Source organism: Lepidochelys kempii, chromosome 22 (genome assembly GCF_965140265.1).
Source record: "Lepidochelys kempii isolate rLepKem1 chromosome 22, rLepKem1.hap2, whole genome shotgun sequence".
Classification (NCBI taxonomy): Eukaryota; Metazoa; Chordata; order Testudines; family Cheloniidae; genus Lepidochelys; species Lepidochelys kempii.
In genome coordinates this window covers 16,339,066-16,366,479 of record NC_133277.1, presented here as the reverse complement: position 1 = coordinate 16,366,479, position 27,414 = coordinate 16,339,066, and the positions used below count along the sequence as shown (strand labels likewise).

At 42.9% G+C, this 27,414-nt stretch overlaps 1 protein-coding gene across 4 annotated transcripts in view; it reads left to right on the top strand.

Annotated features, from left to right (window-relative positions):
* ZBTB16 (zinc finger and BTB domain containing 16) overlaps positions 1-27,414 on the top strand; it is a 175,749-nt gene that overhangs the window by 85,069 nt on the left and 63,266 nt on the right. For 3 of the 4 annotated variants that reach the window (XM_073320753.1, XM_073320755.1, XM_073320754.1), the window contains exon 4: positions 21,894-21,980. The exons of the other annotated variant lie outside the window; for it this stretch is intronic. In XM_073320753.1, coding sequence (XP_073176854.1) covers positions 21,894-21,980 — 87 coding nt within the window. The remainder of the gene's footprint in view (positions 1-21,893; positions 21,981-27,414) is intronic. 4 annotated transcript variants of the gene reach the window in all.

Genomic DNA, 27,414 nt, shown 5'->3' with positions numbered 1-27,414 from the left:
GTATGAGAGACCAGATGCAGGATAATTTCCTAACTGAAGTTCATGCATCTCATGGAGGTGCTGCTTCTGTCCTTGTTCTTTAAGCACTGAGAGTGGCTTCTGCCGTTCTGGTTGGGTCAGAGTGGGAACCGAAGCACACAGATATCTCCTAGCAGATGACTCCTAGATGGTTGATCATGGATCATTGAATCTCCTCTGACATACACCAGCAGCTCTAGAGGTCCTGACAGGGCTAGAATAAACACGATCATCTGACCATAGACATGCAAACAAATGTGGGATAAATGAAGAGATTGTGCACAATAAATACAATCAGTTTTTTCAAATGCTTCATAAATTGTTTTCTGTGGAAGATGAGCACGCGCTGTCTCTCTCTTACTCCTCTTTTTTTTTTCCCTGCAGTCTGTGCTTGGTCCTGGGTATGGACTGCTGTATTTCTTTTAATCTAGATACATGAGAAATTAGACTTGGAGAGGGAAGAGAGCTGCATGGCACACGGGGAGTAAGACAGCAAGCTCTCGGGCACAATTTCAAAGCTGGCATAAGGCACCAGTGAACTGAGTTTGAGAGGAACTCAGAATAGTCTCCAAGGGTCTCTTCTCCATAGCACAAAACTACCCAGCAACATGGCATAATTGGCAGTCTTTGCTTAAGGGGGAGGCCTGCGGCTGGAATAAGGGAAGCAGATCATGAGTGAGATACCCCAGCAGGTCTGGTCACGTAGGGGCTTGCGCAGAACTAGGCAGTGTTGCACTTGGCTTTCCCCATTGCTCTGTGTTGATGGAGGGTGGGCAGCTAGATGCTGCAAGAGGACTCGTCATACACATGGTGAGAGTGGTTGAGGAGGGCTGTTTTTTCCTGTTGTGAAAATAGGGGATGATCCGGTTCCATTATATCCAAGCCACTCAAGTCTGGAGGTTTGTTTGGGATTGTCCCAGTCTCTAAAAGAGAAATTCTCCTGACCCAATAAGAGCTCACACCTCTGAGTCCCAGCTTTGAGAGCCTGGCCCTAAATTAGCTGAACTTTCAGCTGTCCCGCGGGCAGGAGTTAGGGGCAGCTGAGTATCTCCCACGGGAAGGGCATGAATTGGGGGGCGTGGTGCTGCTGGGAGGTGGATGACAGACACTAGAGCCAGGAATCACGCAGCTGCTATCCAGGTTTCTTCCCAGAGCTCTGGCAATTCACCTTGCTCCCTTCCTCTGGCACCTCTGCCCCTTTACTTATGGGCCTCTCCTCAACATTCAGTGTCAGGTGCACGAATAGTCTCTGGAATACCAATGCACCCCAGAACCCCACTGCACAGTAACCTGGCACAAATACTGAATGGTATTGCGGTAATACCTAGAATGCTTGTTGTGCAAGGCGCTGTACAGACAGAGTGAAGATCTGTTTATTGTTCCTTCTCTCCAACCTCTCTTGTCACTGAAGGCTGACTCTGAACTCCTGGTGCATGATGGTGATTGTAGTCAATTTATTAGACTATCTGCCACACCTGGATCCTCCCACATGCATGAGTTTGGCATTCCAAATGGAAATGAATCCATCCGCTGTTTAGCTGTATTTCCCTGACACCCTGCCTCTCAAAAAACCAAGAGCAATAACTCTTGTGCTGCTGTTTTCTTCTGTGTTTGGTCCTGGATATTGACTGCTGTATTTCTCTTAATCTTGATGCATGAGAAATTAGACTTGAAGACTTTTCTTCTGTGTTTCCTGTACCTAGGCTAGTGTTCCTTCATATATATCTGAGAGTCCACTGTGACTGGCTTTATAAAGAGAGTCCGGTTATAGATTTTATTCTAAAAAATACTAGATATAAATCAATGAAAAGTCAATGGCCCCTTTTTATTTCTTCCTTTAAGGCCTGATCCCGCACGCACTTCACTCAGCATGGTCCTTATTCTCAGGAGTAGGCCACTTGCCTCCCTTTGTCCTTCTCACAGTATCAAACACTACTCCCAGCTGTAAGTATTTGCAGGATTGGATCCTCTGATTTGTTGTCATTTTAATTGGGCCAGATTCTGACTGGCGTTACCATCCGGTGTATATTCCCGGAGTCGCTCCCCTGAAGCCAACCGCCTCTGAGGTCCTGGCTAATACCTGGCATTGTGGCAGGCCGTGTGTACTGCACTTAGCATCTCAGCTGTGTTTTCCCTTCCCCCTCCTCCTCCTCCTCCATCCTCCCCCTTTTTTTGGCTTGCGCTGCCTGTGTGTGTTGTTGTCGTTTTGGCCCCATGCCAATCCCTGGCGGGCTGCCAGCCTTGTGGGTACAGTATGTACAGTGAACATTGAGCCAAGTTTGTCATCATACAAGATTAATTTTTTTTCTAATCTGTCTGGGGTTGGATGAAATCCGAGGGTGGGGGGAGGCAGAAGGAGCTGTTTGAACGCTCGAAAACAGCCGCATTAAATTCCAGCACTGTTATTTATTAAAACACGAGACCTTTGCACCTCTTCTTTTCCTTTCTTCTCCCCCCCCCCCTCCATGCAATGAGGTTGTGTTGGATCCACAACATGAGGTCATGTTTTCAGTGACTAGCATGCTAAAATTAAATCTCCTAAATCCAGTTTTCATTGTCCAAATGGACAATTTTGTTGAATTAGAAGTTTGCCCTGTAGGAGACCCTTATGATTTGGGGTCCCCCCACACCTCAAAAGGCCATAGATGATGGCAGTAGTAAATGTTCCATTTAATTGAAGTTTTTCCATTTCAGTCAGAATGTGTTCAACTAATCAAATGTTTGAGGGATACCTGATGATAAAGAGAAGTTTAATTAATGAACAATAAATTAACAAATTAACTAACGAGATTGTTCTGGCCTGTCCCGGTTCTGTGACTCCTCTCAAGGTCGTATTGTACTGTAATGCGGGGGTGGGGGGCGGCGCTTGGGGAGGGATGAGCACTAAATCGGTGCTTATTTTATAACGTACAGTTCAATTCATGTCGTCTTTCACATGACCTGCTGTCAGTTCCGGTGATGTGCTGGGGAAAATCTTTTTTGGGGGTTTCCAGTCATAGGGAAAGGAGAAATGCTCTGATGCAGCTCTGGGAGATCAGTTAGAAAGTTTTTCCTCTCTTTCTCCCACTTTTAGGTTTCTCTGGGAAGCTGAGAGACTGTAGGGCCGGATCTGCAGCTGGTATAAATAGACAGCGCTCCAGTATCTGGCCCTCGCTCTGGTGCTAAGTTCAATATCTACCCATTTTATATAGCAGGAAAAAGAGCAAGAGGGGTGAATCTGCACCGTTGCCACCTCTTCCAGTGTTTTCGTCAGTCTCACAATATTTGGTGGTCTTTCTTAAAGCTCCAGCTGCTGAAATTAGATTGCTTGACAAGCTCGGCTTTGTTTATTTTTAAGTTTTCTAGCCCTCAGAGTTGTGGAGAAAAGCTGGAAACTGTGATCATTAAATATTCCAATGCCAGAAGGCAAACAGAACCCAACTGTTGTTGTTTGTTTTTTTAATCTCATGATTTTTAAGCAAATCACACGATTTTTGAACATTTGGAGTTTGGCAGTTGTGCACGTGTTTGACCCATGTCGTCACTTTTATATAAGGAGAAGAAAACACTTGAATTAGAAACGAAGGCTGCTGTGTCTAATGCCATCTCCCTAAAATGTCCTTCCGGATCATTACCCCCTTCTTTTTTTTTTTCAGTCCAAATATCCATTTTCTTTAGTCTTTTGATGCAGTCTTGTCTCTGAGGTCTGGTCATACATCCCATTTTCCTGCTTTTATGAATATGCTCATGGAATGCCTTCCTAAAAATAAACTTTAACGAGTGCTGGAGCTCAGTTATGAGGTGTATGGGCTCAGTGCATGAAATACTGGGGGGAATTCTAAGCCCTGTGCTAGGCAGCTAAGTCTAAAGGATCCCTTCTGGCCTTAGAATTTGATGTTATGAATGCTCTCACTGAACTGGTCTATAAAGCCATTGTCCTCGCCATATCAAAACCCACCTCTGCTGTGACACCTGCTACTAATGACCAAGAACAGGTGCAGGGGATGGTTTGATACTGTTCTGTTTTTTAATGATAGTTTTGTCCCCATCCATCCTCCCTTTGCATATGGTTTTCCATTGACCTGAGAGCTCTTTGGAACTGGGCTCATAGATTCCTATATGAGTGGATAGGCCATAGCACTTACTACTGGTGTATTGCAGAATGTGGATCATAGGCACATAGAGCTAAAATGCTTACCTGTATGGGGGTTGTTGTGACACTGTGAAAAGCAGAGAGGGAGAGAGTGGGGACATGGTCTGGAGAAGTGCAACCCTCCATTTAGGAGTATGTTTCTCATGGAATAGTGTGTGCATAAGTATTGCATGTATGTATAGCATAATTATAATCGTTACAAAACTGCAAGGCAAACCCTATTGTTAATACTGTGTTCAGGGTGTTCTGGCAATGTTAACTTGGCAGTATTACACATGCAGTATATTTTAAGCTAAAATACAGTATAAACGTAGTTTATTTAGGTTTACATTTAATGAGGGACAAAATAGTTAAGAGCCTTAAATGTGTTTCATAGGGTTGAGTTAAGGTTGTTCTCTTAATTAGAGGTGGGTCTTAAGAAACGTTAAAGTTTAAATCTTTTTCCTCCCAGGAAAAGAAAAGAGGGCGGGAGGCGGGAAAGGAAAGGAAAAATCTCAAGCTATTTGGAACATACAGTTTACGTGCTCCATTGACTTAATGAGCAGAGTTTGAGTTCTCTGAACCAACAAATGCTAGCTACACATATATGCATCTCTGTTTAATTGAATGTGTATAGCCTTGATCCAAAACACCTCTGCATGCTCAGGTTGCAGTTAGCAAGTCTCCAGCATTGGGCTTCATTGTAGACTTAAGTTTTTTCTTCAAACCACACCAAGGCCTAGTTGTTACGGAGGAAGATGGCCAGGGCAAATTCCATGCTTCCAGCTTCAGCTATTGGTGCTTGTAACTTTTGTTTATGAGAGAATGGTTCCCCGCCCCCAGTCCAAAATGGAGATGAGGAGAGTGCAAATAGAGCCCCCATTTCCTCCCCCCCCCAAACAAAATACTTCTCCTCCATGTAAAGACCAGTCCTGGACTTAGTGAGCTCAGAAGGGGAATGTTTCAAAAAGTTACCAATGTATTAAAATGAGAGATTGCCTCAGGAGGCACCCATTGTAAAGAGTGTGTTGTGTGTGTGAGAGAGAAAACTACACACTTTCTAATCCACTGATCCATCATGCAATCCCAAACAGGCAACGCCAAGGAACACTGCTTGCAAAGGTGTGATTCCTTGCTTTAATTATTGTTTTGAACGCTCAGGTGTTCATTCAAGATTTTGTAACCCTGCACTGGCAAATTCTCAATCTTAAAATAATGCCCTAAGCATGACCGTGTTGTTTGTTGACTTAATTCCATTATGCTGCTTAGCAGGTCAGTGACTGTGACGTGGCCCAGGGCAGCGGAGAGTCGCATTTCCGGCCAGACTGCTGCTAATGACACAGTTGTGGCAAGGAGACAAAGGTGGCCAGTCTGGGGTTATGTGCCTAGAAATGACTCCTAAGCTGCAGCCAGCGTTCACCTCTGAGCAGGCCTCAGGCTGCCTGTTGATTTCAGTGAAGGAGAGGCAAGTCTGCCCACAGCCTGGCCCTACTGAACTAAATCCCGTTTGTGGCACATAGTGTCCCAGCCAGAATTAAAATTCCATGGCATCTCGTCTTTAAGGAGCACAGGAATTCTGCCCGTGGGGGGCAGTGGTAGTAATTTTTATCTTGCACCCTGTTTTAAGGGCAGCCAAGATCTGAGCCCAGCTTTTTAGCCACTAAGAAAACTTGACCTAGCTACAGTGTGGGGAAGGGTTGAATTGGGATTAGGGACATGCAGGGGGAGGATGAGGGGAAGCCAGTCCCTGGAAGTGTGTGCGCACATGGTGTGGCAGTGAGATGAGATTTTGGGATCTTCTTCTCCCAGGTTGCTCTTGCTCTAGCACTAGCAGGATTCTGACACCCGAAGAGATAAACTGCCTCGTCCGTCCGTCCGTCCGATGTATAATCTGCATGACAGGAAGGCGAGGTGATGCAGGCGTTCTGACTTCAGCTGTTGATGTGACAAGAGTAAAGGAGACTCCTGACAGCTGAAATCTGGGGCCTGGCATCAAGGAGCAGAAAGGCTGCGACAAAAGCAGTGGCAAAATGCGTGGGGCAAAGATGCCCAAGGTTCACTAGCCACCTCCTTTCGCTGGCTGTGTTGTGCAATCACCAACCCCGTGCCCTCCCCCGCTCTGCTGGTGTGGCCCACGATCGCTCATCGTGTGTCCTAGTGGGCTGCTTTTATCCAGCCAAGATCTAAAGCTGTGGTTAATTCATTTGCTACCAGTCTCTAATAAATGTAAACTTTTCTTCCTCTTCGTGTTCTGCGCTTATCTCCTTATTAAGCGGTGAGCTACAGAAGATGTTTTCTCTTGAAGTATCTGAGATGTTCATCTTGGAATTAAGCTGCCTCCCTCTCTGGTGCCTTTTAAAAATGTTGTTGTTTGCTGAAGTCGGTGTGTGCATCAATGCAAAGTTAAGAAAAAAGGGAAGCGCTGAGATTCTTTGGAGATTGTTCACCCTCCCTCTTCCCCTTTCCCCCTCCCTTTTTGCATTTTGGCTGGCATCCCAAATTTATTCCCAGAGTGATGTCATCGGCTTGCCGGCAGGTCTGGATGTTCTGCCAGCATTCCAGAGAGTTTATGATCATTCGCAGATGTGCATCCAAGAACACACTGTACCCAAAGCAGAAATTAATGCAGGCTTGACTGCTGTCCAACCCTCATACACAGGAGAGAGGAAAAAAAGAAAACAAACTGTTTAATGCTGTTTATAAATTATACACTGGCTAATGAAATATACATTTCTTTTCCCCCAGCCCCTCCCTGCCTTCCTTTTCTGCCTCAAGAGTCTAAGATGAGACTGGAAGAATATGGTTTGCTTTTTAGCTCCTGTTTTGGCTGGAGCCCTAGCCCCTGCTGCTGATCCAGAGCCATGGTATTTTTCCCCTTTACCTGCTGAAATACGTTTATTTTGCAGCCATCACTACTCCTCCCCCTCTTTTGGATGCCTTTTGTTATTCAAGGTGTTCTGCTAAGCATTATGCATCGAGTGTAATGCCAGGACCCATTACACCATTGTGTGCTCTGTAGCAAATAAATCTTATGCACATCTGTCTACATTAATACTGCTAAATGTATGTGATCATCCTACTGTAACCCATTTTCTCTCTGGTTTCTCATCATGCATGCGAGATGGGAAAGTTCTGAAAGTTCACTGTAGGCTGCGGTATTAGAAAACATTCCCTCCCTCCTGAAAAGGAGAACATAAACATGCTCAGGACTCTGCATCCAGATTTGGGGTGACATTGCTGATCAAACCATCCTCCCCTCTCCCCAAGATGCGTTCTTTAAATTCCTCCCCATGTTGTGTGCAATCCATTTACATGGCTTTTGTGTTTTTTAATACTGCTAATGTTTATCATTTGCCCAACAGGCTTGACACATTTTGTTTCCTGTAGAGTATCGCAGCTTTAAAGCCCCCTTGTTGCTAAGTAGCAGCCTCCCTGTACTGTAATGGGCTGATTTTGTATTCTGTTCAGCACTGTATCTTATTTTTGTATGCAAGACAAAGTGTTTTGATGGAGGACGATTGCAGAAGTGTCTGGAGGCTGTTTGGAGTTTTATGGGCTGTACAGTACACTGTGTGCTTTCTGAACAGAACACAGGCTGTTGAATTTTGGATTGGATTTGTCATTTTTTCCCCTCTGAGAGGAGGCTGTCAGATAGAACATTACTTGAAGGGTGGAGAGAAAAGTGGAAATTGTGTAATAACCTCTATTTTTCGCTAAACCGAAATTATTTTTTTAGTCCCAAAATAGTCCCACAAATTCATAAGCTGCTGTGGGGGGAGGAACAGGCTAATGAAGTTGATAATATGACATGGTTGGTGCTTAGTCAAATGCCTTTCCGTCTCTTGTATTCCTTTTCTCTGAATTCTAAGCTTTCCCCTTCATGTGGGGTTTACTTCTTTTTAAATGGCTGGTGGGCTGGCGGGAGCACTTTTTTTGGAGGCGGGACACCAAAGGGCCAAAATGCTCCAGACTTTACAAAAGCCCTTAACTTTTTTCCCCTTGCTGTCCGACCGTGACGGGTAGGTAAGTTGGGAGGCAGAAGCCATGTTGTGGGTGACACCCAGACATGCTAAACTCCAGGACTACATCTCTAAAATGGCATTCAGGGCAGAACACAAGCCAACCAAAACCCAGGAACTTGGGAGCAGCCAATTCCTCACTCAGTGCTGACCTTTGCCCTGCTTGCAAGTAGGTGACTCAGAGTCTGCTGCAACATGGCAGAGAAATGCTTCAGTACCTAGGCACGAGGGCAAAGTTGGATGGACAGAATTAGCAGCCTGACCTCTGTGCCTTTCTCAGTTTCAGTTGCACCCTGGATGAGGGCATGACTCTGGCATCAAACCTACACAGCCCATCTCTGAAAGCTGAATCCTTTATGGGACCTGAATGTTTTAAGGAACAAGCCCAAACAATTAGGTGCTTTTCTTCCCTCTTTCTCCATTCCAATTTGACTTATTTGACCTATTAGAATGTAATTTGGAACGATGGTAGTTCTTCCTTTGACCTAGCCCTTGTGATGCTTCTCTGTTGGCATGGTTTGCGCAAAGGGGTCACCTCTTTAAAAGCTCCACTTACATGTTGCATGAAAAACAAAACCCATTTTCCTGTTTTGGGAAGAACTCCCTTCAATCGGGTGAAGTTTGTGGATGAATGTCTTGTAACAATTCTTTTAAAATCAGCAAGTGTAAAAAGCTGCTGAAATTGTTCAGGTCTATTCGGACGTATTGGGTATGTGAGACTTGCTGCCATTTACTGACTAGGTGTCGGAAGCTATTTGGAAAAAGATTTTTAGCCATGTGTCCCCCCAAAAGAGCCATCCCTCCACCACCCAGCCATAAATTTTCAGCTTTGTGGGGGGAAATAGGAAAGGGGAGTTGGCAGCACCCTAAAACTCAGAAATTCCCAAAGGAGTGTTTCTTCAGGGAACCCCAGCTCTAGTCCACAACACCCAAAGCATTATTAAGAGAATATAAGTGATCCTGCTCTCATGGTGGTGTAAATCAGGAGTTATTACTTCATCCGTGCAGAGATCAGAATCAAGTCAACATGTTACATCTCAGTAGCATGGAAGGGGATGGGAGCCAATGACACAATTTTCTCTGGGTGTTTTTATCTACCTATCTATCTCAATTTGTAACCCTGTACTGGAAGCTGAGAATGTAGAAACCATTCAGACCATCTTGAGAGAGTCCCTCTTGGGGAATGCCAAAGCTTCTGATTCTGAGCATTTGTCCCTTATACAACTACAAAGCCTGGGTGGTGGATCTCTACCCACAGTCCTAGACCACATTGGGCTTTCAAAGGCATTCCTGGTTGTCTGTGGATTGAAATATCTTGTAAAATCAATTGATGGATGGGAACTGGGGAGGTGGATAAGTGCAAAGAGTTTTCTCTTGCAAAGGGGCCTTCGCTTCATGTCGGGGAGTTTGCTTGGCCTTTGGCGAAGGGAGTTGGTCCATGCCAAGACGTTATGAAATGAACTGTGGAATAAAAATGTCAGTCCACCCCTAAATTTGAGATGCTGTGAGAAATTTAGGTTGTGCACTGTGCCATTGCTGGGGTAATGTGGGAGCACTGGCAATGTCCAGGAAACATGCTCTGGTCACACCGTCAACCTCACAGCATGTGAAGGTGGTTATCCAGACGCCCTTTATGTGAACCATTCAAGAGGCTTGAACAATTGTCTAAACATCTATAACAACTTGCTACAGATCTGATTGTGCGGAACCACTGTACAAGGCTATTTGTGGGGCGGCTTGGAATCTATGTGTTGCAGAAAGAGGGCTGTGTAGGTTTTGAGTAGAGGGTGGGCTGGGTGTAAGTCAGAAGCCACAGGGTTTTTTAATTTACATGGCCAAGGTGTCCTTATGGATGCGGTGATCTCCCATTGAACCTGGATGCTATTTTTCTTCCCTGATGATCTTTTCCCACCTTCTGAGAGCAAATAAGAACATTCAGGCTGATCTGAAATGCATGCACTAGTCAGCCAGATTGTCCCAAAGATAACAGTAGATGTTTATAAACCTGCTTTAAGCAGCATAAACCACTATGATTATGCAGGAAACGGTATTCAACAAGCTCAACTTGGGTTGGGTGGGGGCTGCTTTTATATCCCAGGCAATTGTACAATGAGGGTTACATGGAAGCCGAAATTTGTTCCTTTGCTCTAATAGCACAGCACAGACCATTACCTTCCAGATTTAAAAACGAAATGAGCTCATCATATCTAGTGACTTACCCTGACATTCATGCTCAATTTAGAAGTCTGTCTTTACCTTTTAAAACCTATGCTTTTTATTTTTCTTAAATTCACTGATTACTTTTTTTAATACTAACCCCCATTCCCACCCCCCCCCTAAAAAAAAACCCCAACCTTTTGCATTTTCCGATCACAGAAACTATTCTTAGTTTCCTTCTTTTGGCCCTTGGATGTATTTTTGATATAAAATACAAGACATTTTTATAACTGTCTCTTCCACTTTGGGTAAAATAGAGGAAAAGGGAAAAAAAATAATAATAAAAAAACCCCACAGCAGCTTTATGTGGGCAAAAGAAGAAAACAAGAGAATGGGGTAGAGAACAGGCTAAATTTAAAATTGTAATTGGCTGACTTCCACAGGCTTGCGGGTGTTTTAATGACTCATAATAACTTCATTTAAAACCAGCTGAGCAGAAAATAGATTGGAGAGGAGCCTCAGGCCATTATGGATTTGTGTGTTTTGTTTTTTTTTTGTTTTTTTTTTTGACAAGCTCTGTTTTCGGCAGCCAGGAAGGGTCCTCATAGAGGGCTTGGCTGGGCTTTCTCTCTCCTGGAGTTGGTGGTCTGCCCAAGAGAGATTGTATAGAAACCAGTTTTTTTTAACTGATTAAAAATAGATGCCTTGAGGTATTATTTTAGCATCAGTGTTGTTTTTTTTTCTTTGTACTTTTGATGTGGTAAATGGAACATAAATACAATTGTTTTTGAAATTACTGAATTAATTAGGTAGTAAAGTGACAACAATGCATAAATTTACTTTGCAATTTAAAAAAAAATCCATATTTCCGTTCCACATTCTTGTTATGTACAGCATTTCAAAAAATGTGAGGTTATATATTAATCTCTTGTGTTTTAGAAGGGGGTGGGAATATATTTATTATACGTGAAACGCTCACTGGTGAGTTATGGAAATACAGCTGGAAGGGAATCCTGTATTCACTTAGTCATTCTGATCCCTTTCAGCCTCCTTGCACTAGACACAATGCCAGAGGAGTAAGAGTTATCCCCTCCTTTTATTTTAAAGTAAATGGGCGAAATGTTTTGAAGGAATGCACTCTCCAAACGCTTGCTCAAACTTGGGTACATAATATGCCACGCTTTGGGATTAAAATGAAACACCTATGCGGCAATCAAGTTTAGTGTTGAAAACAGTGGGTTGAGGGTTTTTTGGGCCTTCAGGGCATGATGAAAGGAAGTGGGTCTAACAGCTGTCATTTCCCAGACAGCCCAGCCAAGACTGAAGCTTTCCCCTGTCAGAGAGAAGAGGTTCCCCATTCTGCTTACAGATGGTCATTGGTGGCTGTTACTTAAAAAAACACAGGAGCCTATTTCTATAGCTGAGTAGGGTTTTTAGCTATCCTCCTTCTATTGACTTTTAATGGGAGTCAGAAAACTTAGAAAACACCTTATGCAATTCACTGAAAATTCACACCAGGTCTGTGAAGAGAACCAGTGAAGAATGATGGCATAATGTTTTTGCCAAGTCTTCAAGGCGGGCTTGTAACCAGCAAATGTGGTTTCGGTAGTATCCAAATAAAGAAAGCTCTGGTGGAAAGCCTACTTTGGAATCTATCACAAGCATACTGGATGCAATACATTGAGAGAGAACAGAAGTCCTAGAATTCTGGACTGCTTTGGTGATCTTGTTAGAGAGACCTTAACGTGGTTGGGAGCTTTGTTTATTTTTTCCCTGTTTCTAGGCAGTAGTAAAGCACTTAGTGGCTGCATGCAAGCCCTGAGTTGGATGTTGTCCCACCTGATCCTGGTGAAGAGGATGAGGATGGTACCTGAATGCAGTTGACTGGAAAACTGCAAAGGTCTTAAATGAATACCATGAGCAAGACTTCATACAATCCTGTTGAAAAATCTCTCTTCACCAGGCTGAGTTTTTTGATGAATTAGAGGGGCTTCTCCTGGGCTCTGCGATGAGCTGTGGGGCTGGGCTGAATTAAAGTAACACCAGGAAGGTGAGAAATCTGGAGAGAATTCCATTCCTTTAACCCAAGGAAAGTCCTTGTCAGATTCTTCTGTGGCTTACACCCTTCATGCACCTGCAAGTGATCTCACCGCGAGAGCCCTGTAAGTCAGGGTGGAATATGCCCTGTAATTGTCAGAGCATCAAGGAATCCTCTTGCAGACTGATTCCTGTAGACAAGAAGACCTCTGGTAGCCCTTTGACACAAAGACGCTGCTCCTGCCACTACTGTTCTCTAAGGCTGTGCCTGTCATCCAATTCCTGTGGATAAAAATTGCAACCCTTTAATGCGGAAGCATGTCGTTTTCTGGTAATCTCTCCCCCCGTCGTAGCCTGTCTTCTGTCTTTCTCCTCTCTGCCATCCCCATAAAAGTTTATCACAGTCAGGGATGGTTAAATGGGTGCAGGAAAACAGTGTTTTAGTAAACTGTAAAATTAGTTGGGAAGGTTAATGAGGCATTACTTGTCTGCCTTTGTAGGAAAGGCAGGTTTATGAAGGTAGCTGAACACCTAAGCGGAGGAGTGGACTTGCAGCATTTAAAGGCAAAAGGGTCCTTTTATAAAACCCTGTTTGAACAGATGTGCTCAGTCTCTCATCTTGATAACATTTATGGCTCTAAATGAAATCTAGTAGAAGCAGGGAGGGGGTGGAAGAGCGCTTAAAACATGGTGTTTGAGGTAGGAACAGTCGGTTTCATCTTCATGTTGTATGTTGGAAACACACCTCTGGATGCTCTGTGCTGCCAAGTAGCAAAGGGGCGTGAGAGTCAGAGTTATCAACAGTGCATTTCCATACCCACAATTTTCAGGTCCTCTATTACATCTCAAACACTTCTGTTTTCAAGCCCCAATTTGAATGTCATTTTAGATGTCAGGTACATTTTAATGTTCAGGACATAATACAGTAAAAACAGTTATACACACAGACCGTTCTCCTGGCTAAACAAAACAGAACAATAAAAAAAGCTAAGCACAGCCATTAAGCGCGATGGGGAAAAATTTGTGTCTTGAAAGTCAAGCTTCTAAGAATATATATTTTTACTCTGAAAATGCCAGTGCTGTATTTGTAATGCAACACCTCAATTATGGTGAAAGGGGGTAGAAATCAAAGCTATGAAACAGCCAAGGATCTTTAGATCCACTGCCTGAGCCACAATTAAGGTTTCAGAAACACCAAAGGCAAGCCAACGAGTGTCATTTTTAACCAGTTAGAACATTTTACTACTTCCTTACATCAGAAGTGTTAAAACTGGAGAGCCTATTTCTTGTCCTCAATAAAGTAATTAAACTGAATGAGTGTTGGGAAGTATTATTAGGTTGATAGTGACTAAAAATAGAAAAGCTCTCTTTTCAGATCAGCTGAGGTTTTCTGAAGACTTAGTGCTATCCTAGTGGTATCACTTAACCAGGACCTTTAAGCTGTGTCTTTGAGACTCAGGATATTTTACAGAAGATGTAGTCAAATGATAAGGCTTGCTGCTTGCTTTATTCTAAAGTGAGAGTTGAACCAGACAGCTGGCAGTTGATCAATTGTCTCTGCATTTTGCAGTGTAAACGCCCAGGGGAGTCTGAAGGATTCTGTTCTTTCTTTTAAATGAATTCAAAATAGTGAGGGCTTAGGGAGTGAAATTTTGGGGTGCCTTTGGTTTATTAAGCAAAAATCACCAAGGGCATTTTCATCTTTATCTGCAGCTTCTGGCAGGTACAGTGGCCAGATCTCAGCTCTGTTGGCAAAGCTCCATTGAATTCAGTGGAGCCACACAAGCTAGGGGCCTGGTTCTGTATATGTAACTGACTCATTGGTGAGTCTCTCCAAGGTAACCAACCACCTCTCCTGTGGAAGGAAAGGAACAAGGACTGGGGCCTGGCAGACAGGCTGGGAAACTCTGTCAAATGCCCATTTACGTTGTGAAGGCAAGTGGGTTACATGGGCACATATCCCATTGATATTGGTTGCAGAGGCAAGGAGGAGTTGAACACCAGGGTAGCATCCGGTTGTATTGCACAAGAACCCACAAGATTATCTAGAAGATCTACAGGAGACAGGTTTTGTTGGTTGTTTTTGTGTTTTATCTTTCATAATCCCATAATCATTCCTGCACATTGATGCATGCAGTTTCCAGATCATGGTTCAAGATGGAGAGTCCAAAATCGAGCTGGATAAAGCCTATTTGTAGAATTCTAGCACAGATTAACTGAACAGTCAATGAGATCGCTGTGTTACCCTTGGTTGTGCCCAGAAGTTTCGTGAATTCGGTGAATATCCCAGTCCAAACTGATATTCCCTTTTGCCTGCATCCTGGCGGTTGTGTGGGCAGCTAGAGCAGTAGAAGGAGGAGGATATCAATATGCTCATATTGTAGGAGGCATGCAAAGGGTCAGACTGCCTGGTAATCAGTAACTGGAGAGGGGCAAGGTGTGTGCCTCTGTAGCTTTTCTCCTATGTGCAGGAGCATCGTGTACCAGCAGTGAGTTTAGCAAACAGAAAGCCCTAGAGACTAGTTTGTGGATCTGGTTTCCTATGGGGCCCCATAAGACTTAAAAAGTCACTCATGCTGTGTAATTACAACAGTGGGCCTGTCCCCATGAGCCCAGCTCCCTTGCGAGGTAAACCTATCCGACTAGAACCAGAAAAGCATAAAACCTTCTTGCAAGTAGAAGAAGGAAACTGCCTCAAGGCTTGCAGCCATGTTACAGTGGTCTGAGGCCTTCGGAAGTTTTTGGTCTCAATTCCGGGAGACAGAAAGAGAAGCTGCCACAAACTCGCCACCATTCTACAGATCAGTACCCCAGATGAGATGAGGAGCTTGGATACGTTATTCTTTTGTCACCTTGGTAACATCCAGAGGAGAGCAAAAGACCCGGGGACCATCTGTGGGGTTTTTTTTGGTAGTTTGTTTTGTTTTGTTTTTTGTATAGCTATACCGGTAAAATTAAGTGTAGAGTAACGCTCTCTCACTTGTATGGAGAGAGTCTACCACATTTCCCCAGTAATTTGGTAGCTAGACAACAAATCATTAGACCTGGTTCCCAAAGAAAAGTGAGATTCTGTACATGAATATTAAGAAATGACTGTATTTGGGACACACATTTTGGTTGTTCACCCTCTTTATTTCTCTTCGAATTCTAGGTCTTGGAAGAAACCAGTTTGTAATAAGCATGCCACCTGTGAGTCTGTCAGCTTTGTCTTAAGACTCTGCTTTTCCTATGTGCCCCTTCTTTGTCACGCTAAGAATTGTCAAAGCTTGTCAAAAGCTGCAAGTCTAGCTTCCATTTGATTGTTATGGCTCAGACTTACTATTTCTGGCTGTCTTGCCTGGTTCTACTAGAATGGCTTTAATGTGGTCTTGCTAAGCTGCTGGAACTGTCTGGGTCCGAGCAGATTCCACCGGTGCTAGAAAATCCCTGGCTGCCAGGTTCCTGTCGGAGTTTGCCCAGATGTGCTGGAGTGCAGTTTAAAACTTGGCGCTCTTGGCCAAGTATTTTTAAGATGTTCCATTTCAAGCATGTTCATCAATTCCAGTTTGATCTTATTAGCCACGTGCCAATGAACTCTTTTTTCTCTCTCATCCACAATAATTGTAGTGGTTCCTTTCATAATTGCCTTTTGCAGCTTTGCCAGAAGAGTCACAGCTTTATCAGAGACCTAGTTTTGGGGAGCTGCTCCTGTATAACTTCTGAACCCGGTTGTTCTGATAGCGCCTAGAGGTCCCTAATGAGATCCAGGGGTCCATTGGGCAGGCATTGTACAAACCCAAAGTAAGAGACCGACAGGCCCTGAAATGGAATGTTTTGCCTGAATAAAGTAAGTGTGTGTGAGTGAGTGAGAGGGAAACCAAGACACATTTGAAGGAAACTATTGACTGTCATAAAGCGCTACTAATAAATAAATAATATTCAACATTCTGTGGGGCAGGGACCATCTTTCCCTTCTACCATCTTTTCCCTCTGTACATACCTTGCACAGTGAGGCCCAGATGCTTCACTTGGATGGCTACATGCTAACACAATACTGGCAGTAGTCGGTTCAGTCAAGGATTCACGCTTAGTCTTCACTTTCTCAACGTTTAAAGGAACCCCCTGTCCCAAATGACAGTCTTCCTTAATTTTGACCAAGAGAATAATAGGTAGGTGCAGTATATAGACACAAATGTTTCCTCTATTGGCTACTAAGTCATTCTTCCAAGGCCAAAAAGTGATGCTAGCCTGTTACAAGGAGGCTTATGTGCTGAAACCTTGCTAGGTGGTACTTGGTGCTCATCCTCTTTCTTGGCTGCCAGACTCCCTACCCCTAATGCCAGCGTTCCTAAGGCACAAAGGTTTTTTGTGTTCAAGTTTTATGAGATAATGGCGTTCAAGTGCTGAAGCAGGCTTCGCTTTACTGTTGTGTTTGGAAACATCACACAAAATAAGCAGTTCTTAATTTTCATCCACATTTATGCTTGGATTATTTATTTCCACTGCCGCCACTCCCTCTCCAAAAGCCAGCAGAAGCTGTCTCTTATCTCTTGCTTGTTCTTTGTGGGCGCTGGTGACCACAGGGGGTTGTTTTGGGGAGGTACAATTAGTGTCTCTGGGGCTGTGGAGAAGGGGCTATAGCTGTTTCTTACGTTCAGGGTGACGGAATAATGCTGAATGAGAGGGTGAGGAGTATGGAGATTTGCAGCCAGTCTAGGGGACAGCAGTGACTATGCAGAATCCTGCTGAATGGAAAAAGCAGCCGCTCCATTGTATGTTTATGCCAGTCCTTTGCAGCACAGACCTTTATTAGGCAGGGGCTATAAATTTACTTGTACAAATATAAATGTAAGCCTCTGAGACTTCTGTGCCAGTTACAAGGCATGCTCTCCATCACAGCTGACCCTTGGCAGCATGCAAAGTTCCATCCCGTTGGGTAGATCATCTGAAGATATATACTGTAGGCAATGCAAACCCCTTACTAAAAATACCCCAAACAATATTTACATTTCAATGGACTAATAGTTTCTCTAGATGTTTTCTTAAGTAACACCAGAACCTTTTTGATGTATTGCTCTCAATCATGACCTCTCCAGAGCTCTCTTTAATAAATATCTCCATTTTTTTTAAACCCTGTTATAATAAGCTCAGATGTTGGATGACATTTTTCCTGGTGACTCACATATTAAAATTAACCTTGAACTATTTACATGCTCAATCACTGCATTCTCTTCTCTCTGCCCCCTTCCCCCGCCCAAGCATGTGTACATTACAGGAATTCTGGCTCTGCATCAATTTTTGTTTTGTTGATTAAAAAAAATTCCCTGCCTGGAGTACACATCTACTTGAGTGAAAGAACACACAGTACTGGCCTTTTGAAATTGGCAGGCAGTGTACTGTTCCCTGACTGATAAGAGGTACTGTAAATAAAACTGTACAGCATAGCCTGTTGTAAAATGCCCTATGTCTGTACTTATTGTTCTGACAGCTTATGCTTTTTTGGGGTATGCTGTTTTGGTACACTCTGTACTTCCTTATGTAACCAAGCATGCATATCTCATCAGAACATTCAAGATGTTTATTTTAAAATCTCAAGGAATTTTTCAAACCCTCCATTAGATGCTGGCAAGCTCTTTATTTTCTTGTTTTGCATTTATAATATTAGTCTTTGAGATTTTTTTCCCTCCCTTTCTCATTCGAGTTGCATCTCTCAATTTTTGTTTGTGGGTTTTGGGGTGGCATATGGGGGTTAGCAGTAGTTCTGTCTCAGGCATATCAAAGTACATGAGCCAACTTCTCCCAGAGGGGCAGCATTTTTCCGTTGCTTTGCAAAAACTGCCTATTGAGCCTGGAAAAATGAATAAGATTTTCTACTGTTGTCTGTCTCCCATCTTGTCTTGATGGTTATATCTCCTTTGAAGATGGGGTGGAGGCGGTTGGCTTGTTTGCTTCTCCAGCCCAACAAGACTCTGCAGTCAGGCTTCGGTAGCATCACAGCCTTGTGGGTTTGTTTGTGTCCTGGTCATACAGCATTGTAGCGGTCAGTCCCCGTTCAGATTTCTTTGGCAGATTTCTTTGGTACATACAGTGTCCTGACCCACCTACTCCTGACCCTTGATAAACATCTTGAGACTAAAGAAGAACCTACCCAATCAGAGAACTTCATCTTCCACATGGGCAAAAGAGACAACACTGCTATACTTGGGTCAGGGAATGCTGCAAATAAGCAGGTTCACAGCCATGAGCAGTAAACATCCAGGTCTTAATGGTATCCAGGACAAGTGGAAAACAACCTGAAGGTGTTTAAGTGATGACCTATTTTCTGTGTTGCCTTAGCTGATGTGGTACGTTATTGATGCTGCTGTATCAGGTTGATGTAACTTCCGGGGTAGTGCCTCCCATTGGGGGTTTGAAGGAGTTTGACGCATCTGTGCACTTTTGTTGCCCCACTGACTGTTTGCTATACATTATGTGCTTTCCTTGCACGTTGTTCAGTGGCTTCATACTTCAGGATACCTTGGCCTATCCATTGTTCACCAACTGCTTTTCGAAAAGTTTATAGAACTAGGCTGTATTAATTTAAACCTGGACAGTGCAGTGCAAGTGCTTATCAAAGCTGCTTTTATTTTAATAAAGCACAGCACAGAAACTTAACAAGGTGTTCTGTATATCATAGGCTCCTAGGAAGTTAGAGACTGAAAGCGTCTATTAGACCAAAGAGTATGTCCTTCCCTTCGAGTTCAGGATATAATCCTCCAATGGAGGTAGCCAATACTAAACTGATACTGCCCTTGATTGAAGCTGGAAGGCAGGGCTGCAATGCTAATAATGCATGTCTGTATTTATAAGCCAGGGCAAACTATTATATCTGATATAATTAATGGCCTGATTTTCAGAGTTGCTGAGCACTCCTGAACTACCATTGAGTTGAGTGGCTGTCTGGGGTTTTGAGCCCCTCTTAGAATCAGGCTATTAAAGCCCTGCTATACATCTGCCTACATGTTTTCATTTTTGGCATGCCATCCGCTCAAACTGGCTTTCTGCCTACTGCATGTATCGTTTTATCCATTTTCTAGGAAAGGCAGGAAGTTGTCTCAGACTGCCCCAAACTTGTTAGCATTCTTCCTCCAGTCACATATTGCTGCTTCTAATGCAATGTGGCCAACCAGAAGAGGAGAGCAAGCACAGAAGTGAGTCATTTCAGACCTGCTGTATTTGATGTGCAGGAACCCCAAAGTGCATCTTCTTTAAAAACAAAACAAGACCTGCCACAAATTAGCATATGCTTGGGGTTAAATGTGGACTACACGCTTTTTTTGTTGCTGTTTTAGGAAAAGTAAATGGCTTGAGAACGAGCTGGCATTTGTCTGCAATCAGATTGTTCTACCCCAAGTCTCAGAGATGTCAGCCTTTGGCTATTGGGTGCATGTGCAGTACCAATAGGGACTGTACTGGCCTTTTGGGTCAATGATCCAGGAACAAAACATTCTCTGAGTAATCTCTGGCATGACAGACTGTAATAGAACTGACCTTTCTAATTATGTTGGTAATAGAGCTGTGTTTGTTATTAAAGCAGTACTTTGTTAGTGGAGGAAAGAGGCAGCTGGCATCCTATCCTTGCTTGTTCTCTTTATCTCCTTCCTCTTTGAACTAGGGTAGCGTAAGCTTGGCTGCAAGTCAAGTTGGCCACATCCATATTGTATTCAGGTCCTATCCCATAAAGAAGCTCTTAAGAAATAATCTGCCTGAATAAAAATATATACACTTAACAAAAAAATTACATGTAGCTGAAAGAAGCAAGTTTCCATTAATGTCTTTTTAAATGTGTAACCGGCCATATGATGTCACTGGAGTGTTTTTTTTGTTTTGTTTTGTTTTGTTTTTTTTTAAGGGAACAGCCATGTGGTTTATGCACAGTTGAGTTGTTTTGAATGCAAACTTGACATCATACCGAAGGCAGCAGAGAACAACATATGCACAGTAAACAGGCAGACTGTCTTATTGATTAACAGATGAGACCTCTATTATCGATCAAAGCTTGGCGAGAAAATTTATCACTTTTAATTTCACTGCTGCCAAATATTTCTGCCCGTGAGCCAGCCGTTACTAAGGCAATTTAAAGGCAAAGGAATTCTCTCTTTAATGGATCTCACGGCACCTCTGTCTTTCTCTACCTGTTTTGTCTGCACCTTTCTCTAAAGCCCTGTATTTTTGAGGGGGGTAGCGAAGTACTTTTCTTCGTATTAAATTTGGAGGGATGGGATGAGGATGAGAAGTGCCATCTGAATTCCTGGAAATAAGCCACGTAGCATTTTGGTATCTCATGATGGGAACACTTTCAAATGTAGCAGGGGAAGCTATGTAGCTAAGGTCTAAATGACAAGTGAGGTAGCTGGCGTTTTTTCCCCACATCATACCAGTTTGAAGATTACCCTGTAATACTCTAATCATTATTTAGTTTTCTTACAGCAGATGTATCAAACTTCAAAATCTAACAAATGCATTCACAGCTTTTTCCTGGCAGCATATGCTTAGAAGATTGTGTATATTGTTAATCTATTTTTATCTGTAAGTTACTTATCTGCTGTTAGACATCCTGTTTTTTTCTCATTATAACTAGAGCCTCTGACCCACTATATGCAGTGCATGTTGATAGCAATTTTCTAAGAATTCCCACAAATACCACATCTCTCTAATAGTCACAGAAATATCTGTGCCTTTCACTAAATTGTGTTGTTTCTGCCACGTTTCTTATCAGATGGTTCTACTTTCTTTCTTTCCTCTCCTCTTTAGATACTGGTAATAACTGCTACAATTGGCAGAGAGTGCGGGAAAACCAATTAAAATTAGATCAGTTACAACTCTGGTGAAAGTCACTGATGTCTAATGATTTTTTTAAACAAATATCTAATTTGTTGGAAAGCAGCTCTTTGATTGTAAAGAGCAATGTAATATTAATAGTGTATTTTATTATTAGGCTGTTCTTCTGAGCTGCTACAACTGTATGTTTTGTTGTGTTGTGTTTTTAATTTTGGTGCTGCAGAAGACCCACTGCTCCTGGATAAATTGGGATCTATGGGTTATCTTACTAGGTGTAAAATATTTGATCTTTCACTGACCCATTCAGTAGAACGTTTCCTCCCTTTTTGGGAATGATCCGCATTTGTATCACTTTCACGACAGCACAAAGTGATGCCATAGAGAATTGCTCTATCCTGTCCTCAAGCATGGATAATTTGTATTGCATTATCAAATACTGATTGGAATACTGCTTTAGTTAGCAATGTTGGATACAGACTTGTTTAACTTGTTCTGGTTTGACTTATTACAAACAAAATCCACATTAATTGCGGTGTTTTGAAGAGTCTGACAATGTTTTACTTGGCACAGAGACTCTTACCTTAAAGTTGTCTGTGTCTGTCTTTCCTTCCTGCTGTACATTAAATGGTCCCTGTTGCAATATCGTCTCTGACAAAAATGTTTACAGATTGTATTTGTGTTGGATCATCTGAAGACGTATATTGTGCCTGGGTATCTTCATAATATGCTCTTTATTTTTTTTCCCTCTCTAGCGGGTGCCAAAGCGTTTGTCTGTGATCAATGTGGTGCACAGTTCTCTAAAGAAGATGCCCTGGAGGCGCACAGACAGACACACACCGGTATGTTGACTTTTTTTTTTAAACACATCCCCAAAAAACGTAGTTGGTCTGCACAGTGACACCTGGTCGAGCAGGCAAAACTTTCCAGGAATCCTGGAGAGAGCCAGACAGAGGAATAAATGATACATTTGTGTGGTGTTCACCTGTCTGTTAGCTCCAACTGGAGATAGCAGATCATACCCTCTCTCCCCAGGTTCACACACAGGTTGATACAGCAAGATTTTTTCCTTGTAAAACAATTTTTCTTAACTCTCAGAGCTGTTCCCAAAAGCCCTCTTTTACCAAAAACCAAAATCAGAGTTCTTTCTACCAAGAGAAAAGAGAGTGTTCCCAGGCTTGGGGGAAGAGGGTGAACATCTTTTTGGCCCCCTTTGTCTTTTCCCATTCAGTTTCTAAGAGGTGATCCTTGTAAAGTTGGGGGACAGGAGCCCTATTTCTTAAGGATGCTCAAACTTCTGTATAAGACTGTGCAGAATACATAGGATTGAAAGGATTCGTTTTTTTCCAGTAAATGTTGATTTCACTGCACATGCACACGCACAAACGAGCAAAAGAAGAGATGCAGAAGAGATGGCCAGCCCTCTGTGGAGATAGAGGTGGTTAGGGACTATTTAGAAAAGCTGGACATGCACAAGTCCATGGGGCCGGACGAGTTGCATCCGAGAGTGCTGAAGGAATTGGCGGCTGTGATTGCAGAGCCACTGGCCATTATCTTTGAAAACTCGTGGCGAACCGGGGAAGTCCCGGATGACTGGAAAAAGGCTAATGTAGTGCCAATCTTTAAAAAAGGGAAGAAGGAAGATCCTGGGAACTACAGGCCAGTCAGCCTCACCTCAGTCCCTGGAAAAATCATGGAGCAGGTCCTCAAAGAATCAATCCTGAAGCACTTGCATGAGAGGAAAGTGATCAGGAACAGCCAGCATGGATTCACCAAGGGAAGGTCATGCCTGACTAATCTAATCGCCTTTTATGATGAGATTACTGGTTCTGTGGATGAAGGGAAAGCAGTGGATGTATTGTTTCTTGACTTTAGCAAAGCTTTTGACACGGTCTCCTATAGTATTCTTGTCAGCAAGTTAAAGAAGTATGGGCTGGATGAATACACTATAAGGTGGGTAGAAAGCTGGCTAGATTGTCGGGCTCAACGGGTAGTGATCAATGGCTCCATGTCTAGTTGGCAGCCGGTATCAAGTGGAGTGCCCCAAGGGTCGGTCCTGGGGCCGGTTTTATTCAATATCTTCATAAATGATCTGGAGGATGGTGTGGATTGCACTCTCAACAAATTTGCGGATGATACTAAACTGGGAGGAGTGGTAGATACGCTGGAGGGGAGGGATAGGATACAGAAGGACCTAGACCAATTGGAAGATTGGGCCAAAAGGAATCTGATGAGGTTCAATAAGGATAAGTGCAGGGTCCTGCACTTAGGACGGAAGAACCCAATGCACAGCTACAGACTAGGGACTGAATGGCTAGGCAGCAGTTCTGCGGAAAAGGACCTAGGAGTGACAGTGGACGAGAAGCTGGATATGAGTCAGCAGTGTGCCCTTGTTGCCAAGAAGGCCAATGGCATTTTGGGATGTATAAGTAGGGGCATAGCGAGCAGATCGAGGGACGTGATCGTTCCCCTCTATTCGACATCGGTGAGGCCTCATCTGGAGTACTGTGTCCAGTTTTGGGCCCCACACTTCAAGAAGGATGTGGATAAATTGGAGAGAGTCCAGCGAAGGGCAACAAAAATGATTAGGGGACTGGAACACATGAGTTATGAGGAGAGGCTGAGGGAGCTGGGATTGTTTAGCCTGCAGAAGAGAAGAATGAGGGGGGATTTGATAGCTGCTTTCAACTACCTGAAAGGGGGTTCCAAAGAGGATGGCTCTAGACTGTTCTCAGTGGTAGCAGATGACAGAACAAGGAGTAATGGTCTCAAGTTGCAGTGGGGGAGGTTTAGATTGGATATTAGGAAAAACTTTTTCACTAAGAGGGTGGTGAAACACTGGAATGAGTTACCTAGGGAGGTGGTAGAATCTCCTTCCTTAGAGGTTTTTAAGGTCAGGCTTGACAAAGCCCTGGCTGGGATGATTTAACTGGGAATTGGTCCTGCTTTGAGCAGGGGGTTGGACTAGATCACCTTCTGGGGTCCCTTCCAACCCTGATATTCTATGATTCTATGATTCTAAAACATAAATAAATAAATAAAAATTCCCCGTGGTGGTAATCAAAATTAAGAAATAGGCAAAGTAAGGAATCCTGCGGAGAACTTACTAGAGTCCCACTTGAATGTGTACAAAAGACGTTGTAATGAATGCTGCCTAAAGCAGGTTTTACACTTCGGCTAAAACAGCTGGCTTATAAAGCTTTAATTGTTTGAATCTCAGTGTCTACTGTCATTAAATAATTATTGTCTGATCCCCCCCCCCCCCAATTTCCCACAATTGTTGAAATTTAAATAGACAAAAAATTTTAAAAATATTTAAAATAAACATTGATATTATCCATCAATATTATTAAAAATATTGAGTTCTGCCAAGCCAAAGAATAAATGGGAGCTTGGATGCCCTGGTTACCCTACTCACGAGGTGGAGATGAAGTGACCGGACGACCATCTATGAAATGGCTCAGCGGGGGAACTACAAGTTTACTCTTGGTCCCTATTGGGAAATGTTGCCCATGTGTCTTGTGCATCATTCAAGTATTGTCCTGGAGCACGGAGAAATGTTTTTCCAAGACAATACAGACTGCTTCTTTTTTTTTAAGTTACCCAGGTCAGAGCAGGGCAGTGGGGTGTGTGGGATTGCCTCTATCCATTACCCGCAAGAGGTTTCACTCCCTTCTGATAACTCCCGTTGTCTGAGTGTTGTCTTCCTCTTGCATGCCGGGCTTTGCTTTCTAGGCAGAGCCCTCTCTTCTTTGGATTTCGCTTCAGCTCCTAGGGCCCTGTTTGGCTCTAAAGAGGTGAGGTGTTGAAAGGACAAGGTTTTAACTAAACGATTGCTCTTAACTATTTTGGCTTCCTTTAACTCAAGTCTAAAGTCAGTTTGACAATAAGGCATTTAGTTGAAGTCTCATTGCCTGAGAAGATTTAAAACTAAGCTGAATGAAACCCTAGATGATATACTGAAGGGAACAATCAAACATTGGCTAAGGCAGAGAAATGGACAGACTATATGGGGCTTTCTAGCATCTCCATTTTATATAAGTCACCGACAGCTCTTTAGGAGTTCTTACCCAACGTTTCTTTTCTCAGTGCCCTCTGATGGTGGGGGAACAGTATGGTTCTGCTGGATATTTCTGAATATTTGTGTATTATGACATTGCACCTGCATTTTCACCATCATGGCCATTCCAGGAAACACCTAGGAGAAGAACCAGCTCTCTGACTTGTGGGATTTGGCTGAGACTTGCAATGAGATCTCCTGTTTCATTACAAAATCTACAAAAATGAATTTTCCAACGCTAAACCAATGTCCCCCCCCCGCCATTCCTTACTTTGAAAACTCTTTCTCCTTGTGCTAAATTCCGCATACAGCAATTGAAAGCAGAAAACTCAGATGTCTTTCTGGATGAAACAGAAAAATCTGGTGAAGAACTAATATTTTCTGTCTCTCCGCTAAGCTAAATGTGTTCTGAAAGATCAGATCATATTATCAGCTGTGACCTGAAACCGTAGTGTAGAAAAGGGTTGACAGCTACACATGCTAGATGTGAAATGATCTGTCAAAATGTTACTCGGTGCTCGGTTTTCAAAAATTTAAGATGGTTTGATTGGAATCTAAGAGAAGGAGTCTGGGGATGCTGTTGCCAGGGAGTTAAAACTTCTTGCATTACAGAAGCTGAGTTGGGGAGCTTTCAGTCTTTTACATGATGGCATATCCTGCCCCAGAGCTGTTGTCCTATTCCATGAAGAACATGTTGATAAATCCATTATAGGGTCATGTATACCAGCTACAAAAGGTTCATTCACATAAATAGTGACTTGTAGTGGCTCCATCTTGCCAAGCTGTGTTTTACATGCTGGCTGACTTCCCCTAAAATGATTTAACTGGACACTTATCCCCACCCCAGCTCAAAGATGGTTGAGAAAAAACAGAGAAATGGGAAAAATGGTGTCCTTAGTAGATGTTTATTCTTGTGAGGTCTATGTGTCTGGAATATTGCTGTCCTTTTAAAAGGAAACCAAAGGATAGGGTGGTGGTGTCACCATGTTGGTGCCAGGATATTAGAGAGAGAGAGAGAGAGAGAGAGAGAGAAAGAAGTGAGGGAGGTAATTTTTATTGGACCAGCTTCTCTTGGAGAAAGAGGCAAGCTTTATGCTTACACAGAGCTTTTCTCCAGGTCTCGGAAAGGTACTCAAAGTGTCACAGTAGCTGAAGAAGAGCTCTGTGTAGCTTGAAAGCTTGTCTCTTTCAACAAAGGAAGTTGGTCCAATGAAAGTTATTACCTCACCCACGTTGTCTCTAACAAAGGATGGAGAAATTCTCATTTAGGGCTTGTATGAGCGTGTGCAGCTCAGAGGTGTGACCACCACCAGAGAAGTGGAAACTGACAGGAAGCACTTATTGACTGCGTCAACATTTGTCTTGCAGAACTTTCTCACCTGCTAACAAAAAACAAACCAAGAGGTGTGGAGGGTGTTGCAGTAACTCACGAGAAAGAACACCATTATTTTTTCCTGTTGGGTGGTGGCTAGTAAATACCCTTATCATTTCAGGGCTTTGAATACAGGAGTTGAAATAAATGCATCTGATTAAGTGAGCTGTAGCTCACGAAAGCTCATGCTCAAATAAATTGGTTAGTCTCTAAGGTGCCACAAGTACTCCTTTTCTTTTTGCGAATACAGACTAACACGGCTGTTACTCTGAAATAAATGCTGTTGCTCAGTTACATTTCTTAGTCACTGGTCGCTCTCCAACAAACGATTTCTGTTTTGTTGAAATTGGATATTCACTGATTTTTTTTTTCAGTGGTTGGATCACTGTTTTTGATCACGATTATGGTATGGATCCAAAATTCAGATGAAATATTCAGCAAGAAGATTTGAAGAAATCTCACCATCTACGTCATTACTCATCTTAAAAGCTGATGATTTAAGTTTTTCAAAAATACTTATGTGCTATTTTCAAAAGTGACTTAGGAGTCTGACTCAAAGTCAATGGGACTTGTACTCCTAAATAATTTAGGCACTTCAGAAGATTCTCTCTCTGAATTGGCAGATCAGTGCCCTTTTTCATCCTATTTATGTGAATAATTAATTGTTCTTTATCTTGACTCTATAGAGGTCATGTTTCGTTGGCATAGGACACGTGTAGTTGATGTCAAGATGTTGACTGGATCGTCACCATAGACTGAGTGCCTAGTCCCGCATTGCAGAAGAGAGATTCTTTGATGTCTGACTTAAGAATATATCCAAAAGAAAGAGAACCAGGTTGTTAGG